The sequence below is a fragment of the Alligator sinensis genome, unplaced genomic scaffold (assembly GCF_000455745.1).
Source record: "Alligator sinensis unplaced genomic scaffold, ASM45574v1 scaffold728_1, whole genome shotgun sequence".
NCBI lineage: Eukaryota > Metazoa > Chordata > Crocodylia > Alligatoridae > Alligator > Alligator sinensis.
In genome coordinates, this window is record NW_005842825.1 from 536,433 (window position 1) to 547,038 (window position 10,606).

Genomic DNA, 10,606 nt, shown 5'->3' on the forward strand with positions numbered 1-10,606 from the left:
TGCACCACCATCTTTGCCAAAGTAAGGTGCCTCTTGCCTGCCTGACAGTAGTGGAAGGGCTCAACTCTGTGCTGCCACCACTGGGAGCCCTGCACCAGCCATGGCACCATGGCCACCAGGGTGAGATGTTGCGGTGGTGCAGAGTTGTACCCCCCTGCTGCTGCCATGTGGGGACAGGGTGCCTCACCTTGGTGGTCATGGCAGCACAGTGCTCCCTGGGGCAGTGCTGGCAGCGAGCCTCCCCACCTTGCTCCACCCTCCCATGTCAGGTCCTACCTGCTGGGTCATGGAGGCAGCTCCTGCCCAGTGTTGGTCCATCCAAGCTGCAGTTACATGCCTCACTGTAGGTGCAGAAATCTGGGTGGGCACATGCCCTTCCCACACCCTACCATGTGTCACATATGTCCCCTCCTGCCAATCTACATGGTGCCTATGTGCCCCATAGACTTAACAGCAGGGAGCTGCAGGAGCTGCTCTCCCATGCTGCCTGGCTGCACTGCCAACCAAATGCTTGCATACTCACACATGTGCACATAGCCCCCTACCTCAGATTGTCCACCTCTCCTCACTCCTGCAGCCCCTTGAAGGCTGGCACTCTGCCACCCTACAGGGAGAAACCACGATTTCCCCAGGTTTTTCTCCTTTAAAGAGAAAAATCCACGCTTTTCCATGGGAAATGGAAAATCCAGATCCCCGCTCATATTCCAATTCATTTGTAACTATTTTGCTATTGATATTGCCACATTTCTTGCAGCTTGCTTTTATATCAAGCTGTGGGCTCTTTAAAATTTCTCCTAGTTGTTCTAATTTCCACTTTTTTCCACTTCGTTTTATCTGATGTAGTTTGTTCCTTTCTGCTTGTTACAGTGGTTGAATTTTCACTGATATTTGTTTGACTTGGACATTGTGCCTGGTAGTTGTAAAAGAGAGCTGCCCATGCAAATTTAAGAATAGACTAGATCAGGGGCATCAAGCTCAAATCAGTTGGCTGACGATATTCCTTGTTAATGCTACCATCGCTTGCCACTGGTTGCTCATTTTTAATTTCCATCCCAGCAGTGATCAAAAATGATAAATTAAGTGGCAAGAAACAGGTGGGATAAGCAGTGATGGTTAACTCCCTGAGTGCTGGCTGACTTGAGTTCCTTAGAACTCGGTGCTTGGGAACTGGTTTTTCTCTTGCAGAGTTTTCAAATGTATCCTTCCACAGTAGCCAGAAGCCAATATCTTGCCTCCATCAGTCATATCTGACCCTTGGGCTCTATGCTTGACATGCCTGGGTTAGACAAGCACTTGTACAGGATGATTTTAACTAGGAATTACTCTACCTTGAGCAGGGGATTTGGCCTAGGTGACCTTATGAGGCCCCATTTCTGTAATTCTGTGATAACCTTCTCAATCTTGCCATTTAACTATAATTTTTTTTTCTTGCCTTCCTGCTTCCTGCGGTCTGAGAAACAATGGGACAGGGAATTTGGTGGCATGGTAAGTTAGCGAACTAGATTTTCTCCTTTTGGATGTGAGTTCATTTTAATTGAAGGTCTCACATAATGGAGCATGGTGGCTCCCATCCAAGTACAACACTTCATATCGTACAGGCTGAGTATTGGATTTTTCAGGTGTGAATTGAAACAGGCAGTTTTCTGGGCATGCTTGTCTAGCATGTCACAAAAAAAATCTGTGGCTCTTGCTAGTACTTAGTCACTTGTAAGAGTTTAACTTATCCCAAATTTTAAATAAATGCCATGTAAGAGTCAGCATGTGCAGGAGACTGAGGGGATCTAGTTGCTATTCCTACCTTTCCCTATGACCTGCTGGGCAAGCTATTGCACCTTACATTGCATCTTTGTCTTTGTCTATTGGAATGAAATTTGTTTGGATCAGGCTACATGTCTCCTGTGATTGTACAATGTCTAGTCCAATGAGCCATGATCGTGGGTGAAGCCAGTACAGCAATGCCCTGGGCTGTATTTATGCATAAGACTTCAGTAGCAGAGAAACAATAAGTTAGGGGGAAAAAGGAGTATTAGGCTGACTTTACCTGTTGCTTTGCTTATTTTGGATTGAGAATATATCATGGGAAATAGTAATATTATAAGAAAGTATATTTTTGCCATTTAGTGTCACTGTTTTATGAAACAGTAATTTTTGATGAATGTATAAGTCACTTAGCCATATGTGTTAAATGGTCTGAAAAGCCAATCGATTGATACTATATGCCTATAGGGATATTAAATGTCTATTCAGTGGCTAGAATTCATGGCTAGAATTCCTTGCCTGTCATATTAGTAGTGCCTCCTGTACTTTGCATTACCTTGCATAAGCCTGGCTCTTTTGGGTTTTTCTCTGTTTGTCCATGTTGGTTAAGTAATGATTTGAACAGCTCTTAATACAGTTTATTAAATTTACTTTTAAAGTTTTTTTTTTTTAATTCAACCCTCAGGTTATTATTGTTACAGATTGCTGCAGAGGGATTAAGAAAAGTTCTATTTCATGACTATATAGCAATATTTCACTATAGCTTACTCAGTTGAAGATAAAATGTTTATATTTTATTCTAGTGTATTCCTTTTTGGCCTGAGAATGATGCAAATAAGCTGCTTGTTAGAGTTGAAAACTCTGACATTCCACCAAAGAAGATACATTTTAATAAGCAAGAGAACTGTACATTGATGCATTTAGACAACGAGGTAAGTAATTTCATTCAGTAATTAGAGTAAACAACAACCACCTTTATTCCACCTCTACTGGCCAAAACTGTTCTCCCTTCCACAGAGTCAGGTGGTTTAAAAATAATATACAGAATCTTAACAGGTTTCTGTTTTATCTGCAGCTTCACCAAATTCACTTTTGGTAAATATGAACTTAAGCGATTTTGACTATTGCCTTTACCTTATTCCAGTCCCACTTTCACTAGTTTCACACTGACGTAATTATGGTTACTTGTGCCCAAAAGCTTTCAAAGAACTTTGTTCCAACTACTCATTTGATATAATACAAGATATCACATCTACCCAAAGAACCTTCCCTGCCTGAAGTAACTATTAGCATGTTACTCCTGTCTTTTTCCTGCCATACCCAAGACAAGATTTTATTTCCACCACCTCATTCAACATGAAGGAAAAAAAAATTCCTCATCTTGTATTTAAGTATTGGCTCTGGTCAGACAGCTGCTGCTGCCTGAGAACTAGCCCTGACCCAAGCTTGCGTCCAAAGCTACTACCGCTGCTACCTGGTGTCAGCAACTGTGAAGTAAGCAGCAGTTACCCTGGGTCCAGTAACAGTAGCACTCACTGGGTCCAGTGAGTCTGGGGGCGGGCAGCAGTGCAGTCGGGGATGTGGGGGGTGGGAAGAGGCAGTGTCAATCTATGTGCCCTCCCGCTGCTCACCCTATTATCGCAGCTTGACCTTTGCAGCATTGTGGGCGGGATGAATTTAAGACAATCCTCCAATAATTAGAATTTATATGTAGAAAATGATAACATTTATAATTTTCCATGTATAGAATCTAATTATTGGGGCATCATCTTAAGTGTGAGGTCTTGGATTTGGGTAAATGGTATTTAAGTGAAATCCTATCATAGGTAAAACATTCTCAGAATCCTGTAGAATAACTTAATGAGTCTTACTTATTTGTTTACTGCATCCACATGGGACTCAGTTCTCTTCAGGATTGTTAGCTATATTATGTACAGCTAATGCTTATTTATGAGTTTAATTTTTCCTATTGAATATTTATGTAACAATAGAATAAAGTTAATACTTTTTCACATACAACTAGCGTTTTTGAAACTCAGAATTCAGTAACTTTAAGAAAATATCAGTATAGAGAAGTCTGAAAATAAACTTCAGTATGTTGCTAAATTTGTTTTTCATAATAAAAGCGACATGTTTAGGGACAACCTGTAATGTATTTCAATATGGCACTGCCTCACTAAAATAAAAGGTTAAAACTTCCATTTTGTTGTATTACAACAGGAGATGTCAACCCACAACTTGCAGGTCTGATTCGATTGAGGGTAGGGCTTGACCTGTGCCACGCTGCAGCTGGGCCATGTGGGGAAGTGGGAGCCTTGTCCGGGTCCTCGTTCTGGTTGTCTTCTGACCTGAGCTGGGTCGCTCTAGCCCACCACCAGAAAATGTTGCAGACCCCTGTACTAGAATATTGGTCTTAACTATTTTCTCAATTTTGTCTAGTTTCCTTGTGTGTGTAGTATTGCGCTATAATCAGAATACAGTAGTACGGTTGTGATGACTGAACTTCATAAAGAGCAAATATTGCTGACAGGTTGCATAGTCTGTCTTATGAAAGGAAACAGATTAATTGGCTCTGTCTCCCAAGTAAATGGACTGTTATAGGGCAGGATCAGTAATCTTTTCAGGTTGTGGGCAAGATGGATCCTGTTTGGGTCAGAGCAAGGCAGCACACAGCAGGGAGGCACTAGAACACAGCTGCCACCGCCACTTTTGCCTGCAGCTACACACAAAAAGCACCTGCCGTCACTGCTTTTCCCCTTCAGCAACATGGAGAAGTGTCCACAGAAGGCACTTTTTTCCCATCAGTGACAGGGTAGAAGGGCTTCAGCAATACAGTAGTTACTTTCCTCTGCCACTGTAGAGATACTGTTGCCTGTGGGCACTCTCCACGTGCCACCCAAGCAGAAAAGCAGGGGTGGCAGGTATGTTACCTTTGTGGCCGCCCAGAAAAGCGGTGGTAGCAGCTGCGTCAGTGTCCATGTGCCAGCCCATCTGTCCCCCTAACTGGGTCAATCTGGCTGCTGAAGCACTGTCAGCAGGGTAGATCAGGGCCCTTGAGCTATTGGTTGCTGACCTCTATTATAGAGTATTGGTCTCCATCTTTGGGGGAGTTCCTTAAGCAATTTCTCAACTATATTCCTTATATATGAATATATGATTATTTTCATTATATAAATATATTTCAAGGATGTCCTGGATTCTAAGCAACTCAGATGAGAATCTTTTACCAACAAATACGTGTTTCTGAGTGAAATAACTGCAATATGCGAAAAGCATGCCAAAACATATGCATGGTAGTGATTTACATGGCAAAAAAATATTTATGCAGAGCTGGTTAGTATAGTAAATGGCATTTTATATGTTGATTTCATAGCACAGCTATATACTCCTTTAATTTCATATTTGATAGCTTGGAGGCCTCATAGTGGATGTAAACATGACTGAACATTCTACAGTGATTATTTTCTCGGACTACCATGATGGTGCAGCTCCCTTCCTGTTGATTAACCATACCAAAAATGAAATTATTGAATATGGCCAGAGGTATGTAAATAGTGTTTTAGTACAACTCTAATGCAAATTGGTACTTTTTATATACAGGTTCTTCATAAAGTCCTTGTGCACTTTTAAACTTTAATAACTTAGGTTGTAGGTATGATGGAAACAATCTGTAACTAGCATTTAAAAGCAAATGTATTAAAGTTTTAGGACAACGAGAGTACACAATGCTAGGCTTTAACATAACCACCATTTTCTTCTAACGACCGATGTGGACTTAAATTCTGCTAGCCTTAGGACAGTTTACCTTCTCATCTACAGTAGCTGTTTTTCGTTTGTCAAAGGATCTAAAATAAAAATAAATTCATTATTAATTATAAAGTCTAGCATCATGTACTCTAGTTGGCCTAAAACTTTAATAAATTTGCTTTTAAATGCTGTTTACAGATTGTTTCTATCATACCTACAACCTAAGTTTTTAAGGACTTTATGAGGACCCTGTAATATTACAAATGTACATGCGTTTTCTGTGTTTGCTGCTGTGTCTTTCAAGAAGCTGTGAAAAATGACATTAAGAATTATTTGACATAAGGTCCATATGTTGGAGATATACCCCCGGGTATACAGCATTACAATATTTCCATACAATGTTCTATTTTTCTGTAACAAAAAAATCTTAGCAGCCCCAAAATTCTAGGGAACTTGCAGAAATAAAGACTTGGGATCAGATTCCTCACTTCACAAGGTTACATTCAGCAAAGTAGATAAGGGGGAGAGCTCGTCATGGCTGCTGCTGTATTCATTAATGCTACACTAATATGCATGTTACCTGTCTGCACTAAAGTTTCAAGAGGATTTAGTAATCATCTCTATTAACTCTAGGTCTAGTAAGAAGCTACTAAGTAGGCTAGTTTCCACTACTTTTGAACCACCTGAGTGTTTAACCTAGGTGGAAAATCTGTTTCCAAAGAGTGGGCGATCTGTATTTGGCGGTAAATATAAAGGACTTTTATTCCATTTATTGTAAAGATTGAATTGTTAATGAAACAGAGTTATGGTGTGCCTGAGACATGGGGCTGCAAGGAAAAAAAAAAGTATGATTCTATGAATAAGATAGTTATCTGAAAACAGTGGAGTCTGTCCTTGCTTTTACTACAGACTTGCTGAACAATTGTCAGATGGGGCTGCTCATTAACAGTCCTTGTTTTTGTGGATGTGCACTTTTGATCCACCTAGGGCAGTGGTCTCCAACCTTTTTATGGTGAACATCACTTTTTATAAGTAAAGGGCACCCCAGGATGTACCACCCCACCTCCTGAACAAGCCGCCCGTGCTCTGACCCACTCACCCAGCTCGGCCTGGGCAGCAGGGGGCGTGGCTCAGCCCAACCATGTGTGTCCTGCCACTCCAGATCGTGGAACCTCTTACAGACTGAGATCGACTGTCAAAGGCTCCATGATAAGCCTGTCAGTGATCCACTGGTTGGTGACCACTGACCTAGGGTCTGAGTTTCATAAGGTCCAAGCACTCACGATACCAACTGAAGTCAATGGGAACTACAGATATTCAGCATTTCTGAAAAATTTGGCTCCTTCATGTGTTGTTTTGAGGCACCCAAAATTAATGGCATGTTTGAAGAATATAGTTTGACTGTTTAGACACCTGCTAGTCAAGGTGGAGGATTGAACTGAACAATTGCAGATATCCTTTGCCATAAAGACAACATTAATTCCACTGTTTTATTTGTTTACAAGGATGCTGTTTAATATGGGTTTGTCGTTTTACCTTAAATAATTTATAGCTAGTGAAATGACTTTAGATAGACCTAGCTTTGTTCTGAAACGGCAAACCAGACATAGCCATAGGCATGCCAGGTTCTGGCAATATTAGAATGTATTGCTCCGAATTTTAGCTCTATCGGCAGAATGTTCTTCCACTGTTACAATTTTTGGAACTATCCACAATATTCAGTTGCAAAATTATGTAAACCTTCATATCTTTGCTAGTAAATCCTGTCAGAGAAGCGTGCCTAATAGGAACTTCTAAGTACACTTTTTGGTAGAAATATTTATGTACTAGACAAGATCCCCTGTGGACTTTTTTTATTTCTATGATCCCCTTTTTCCCCTCTCACTGTTTAATTATTCCCATTAGTAACAATGAGGTGGAGGTATCATGAAACCCAAAGAAAATGTTAATTATTTATTAATACCAAGTAGATTTCATAATTCATGGCTACTAGTTTTGGAAGTTAAAATAAGAGGTTAACCATATATCACGTCGAAGGATAAGAATTGCTTATTTTTTAGTAAGTTTTGTTGTTATGAAAGAGAAAAAATAATGGATAAGAAATTGTGCACTTTTTTGATTGGTATGATAGCTGTTAATTTTTTATGGTGTTTAAGTAAAATAACAGTGAATTATTTTTCTCTCTGTCTCAGTTCTCTCAGTATGATGGAAGACAGTCTTCAGCCAAATAAAGCAGTGTTGTACACGTGGGCTGAGCCAGTAGGCTCTAGGGTATTGAAATGGAAATGTGGAAGGGAGAAAGGAGAAGTATCTCAGAAGGAAGTAAGTGTATTGGCTAATAATAGAATTTTTACTAGTTTTACTTAGTAAACCATGGTTAGGTTGATCTAAATGCCCAACTGCAAGCATTCAGAAGGTTTAAAAATGGTGTGCCCAGTCTAACTTAGTTCACATCAGGATGTGAAATAACTTGGATGAGAGAGAATTAACCTGATCTAGTGAACACCTGCACATGTTTGCAGCACAGCTTCAGTGCTGGCAAAGACCAGCTGCTTGCCCTATACCTGGGGCTGTGGTATTCATGCCTCCTTCTCCCCCGTCCAACCTTGACTGAGCTATTTTTAGTCTCTAAACGCTTCTCCCTCTGCCCCCAACAGACCCGCCAGCCCAAGTTATGTACCTCAGGCTGCCCTTGCTGTTCCCAGCAGTGGCGAAAGGTTGCACACGCTCCTGGTCTAGGTTTAGGCTGCTTAAGGTAAACCATCTAAACGTAGACTGGGTGTGACAAATGCTTGTTTGCATCCCATGTGAGGCATTAATATTGAATAAAAGGACTTATTCACTTCAGTAGACTTAAAATCAGGTTCTTTCTGTTGAGCTTTCATGATGCATCTAAACAAGTTGTATGAAAAATTGTGTTACTTAAATATTATTTTATCTTTTTAACTGAAACATTTCTGAGTATGTGATGGAATTAAATATATTTGTGCAATCTTAACTCCTCCTTTTGGTTGCTTCCAATGTACATATGTTCTCCTAACCAGAAGTGTAGCTAGCTATTTCAACTCCCTGGGCGAAGTGGTGTGGGCATTGTGGAGGGCTGGGAAGGGTTTCATCAACCACAGCTCAGGCTCACCACACTGCAGCTGACGCTATGATGCTACAGGCTCAGGCTGCTGCAGGACACGTTCCCTGCACACTGGCTACAACGGCTTCCACAGCTTGCATTCCTGGGGCCACCATTTTGGCCATCCCTTTGAATTAGTATCTGGGGCTAGTGATCCATTCTCCTACCCCAAATTACACTACTGCTTCTAACATGCATGGTATTTCATACAATTTTATTTCTTTATTTTTAAAAGAAATCCTGTAAATGTTCTATTAGATACTACTGGTTTTCTTCAGAATCACTTTTTCATTGAGTGTAGTATATATAATTCTCAATGGCTTTGTCCACCTTGAATTCTGTTGAACTTTTCCAAAGAGTAGATTAGGTGAGAGTTATTGATGATTTATGCATGACTGACTAAGGAAACAAGAGGTAGAGACAGCACAAAATAATCAAGTGACAGTATTTTTTGAAAGCATACCATGATGTTGAAGACATAAGAACCAAATAAACTAGTTAATGTCATTGCCCTAATGAATGAGTACTGTGGCAGGTGTTCATCCATGTTACCATTTTCCTTTATTCACGTGTGTAAATACTGCAAGATTTATGATACTTAGCAATAGCATTAGTAGAAATATTTGCAAATACTATTAGAATTCTCTCTTTAAGAATAGTAAACCTAGCTGTAGAATTACCAATATCAGTTTATTTTGCGTGTAAAGCCTAGTCTTTTGTAGAATTATCCTTTAAACTGCTGGAACTATTGTCTGTTATAGTTTGTTTAATGATCAACATGTGCACAACATAGTTCCCAAACGAGAATTAATATTAAGCTTTTATATGCACTTGGTATTTCAGTAAGCAGTTCCATTCTCTTTATAAATTCTTGCATGATTTGGATAAAATGAGCTCTGGAAACCAAAATGTTACCCTATTTTGATTTTCAGATCAGATAATGGTTCGCTCATAAAATTATTTTCTTTCCCAACCTCGTAGCTACCTATCATAGCTTTTTTCTTGTCCATACTTCCATAATATTTGTATCTGTTTGTCAAAATTTGTAACTCCTATTTATTCTACTTTTGTGTGTGTTTTCTTTTCTACCCTGTAGGACAAGATGACACCTTTTATTATGGATGATAAAAGGATAATTTATTTAGTCTCATTTTTTGAAGGCTTACAACGTATTATCCTATTCACTGAAGATGAGAATGTGTTCAGACTAACATATGAAAGTGTAAAAGCAGAACTGGCAGAACAGGAAATTGTTATATCATTGCAAGATATTGGAATTTCTTTGGTCAATAATTATGCAAAGCAAGAAGTGTCTTACATTGGAATTACAAGGTAAACTAATCTACTCGGTGGAAATTTGTTTTATTTCTAAATTTAAACTAGGTTCGCTTAAAATGCTTGTTGTTGGCTTGTGGTCTAGAGTTCTCAGTACTGAATTGCTGTGTTTCCAGGTTGTAAAGGGAAGTCCATTTCTATTGAGTTTTATGCTTCACTTTTGTATTTGCATAGGTATACATGTGCAGTATATAGAACATGATTTTCTATTGCATATCTTCCATGCTCGTTTCTCACTTATAGGTAAATAGTGGAATTCAGAGGTGGTCCATGGCTAGAGATTAGGGCTATGGACAGAAATGATATTTGTGTATTTGTGCTGAGAGAGATGTCGTTTCATGGTGTTATTCTCTGAAGAAAACTAGCTTGTCCACAGAGAAAGCACTTCCACCTAGAAAGTTTTCTCTCCTAAGAAGTTTTCTAGCTCTAGCTTGAGAAGCTATATACTTCTCTCCAATGTCTAAAGGACCCACAGTATCTTACAGTCCTCTGCTCTCTCTGCCCTCTTCCAACCTCATTGGTTGGTTCCATTCCCCATGGCTCAGCCCACCATGACCCCAGTCTTTGCTAAGAGCAGGGGTATTTCCCCATAGCTCATTCTATCCCAGGTGTGCCTGGTCTATGCAAGGGGCTAGGGAA

General features: G+C 39.8%; 1 protein-coding gene across 1 annotated transcript in view; it reads left to right on the forward strand.

Annotated features, from left to right (window-relative positions):
- Window positions 1-10,606, forward strand: part of VPS13A (vacuolar protein sorting 13 homolog A) — a 186,351-nt gene that overhangs the window by 128,257 nt on the left and 47,488 nt on the right. Inside the window, exons 51-54 of the mRNA XM_006035364.3 lie at window positions 2,562-2,690; window positions 5,168-5,301; window positions 7,698-7,827; window positions 9,729-9,964. Coding sequence (XP_006035426.1) covers window positions 2,562-2,690; window positions 5,168-5,301; window positions 7,698-7,827; window positions 9,729-9,964 — 629 coding nt within the window. The remainder of the gene's footprint in view (window positions 1-2,561; window positions 2,691-5,167; window positions 5,302-7,697; window positions 7,828-9,728; window positions 9,965-10,606) is intronic.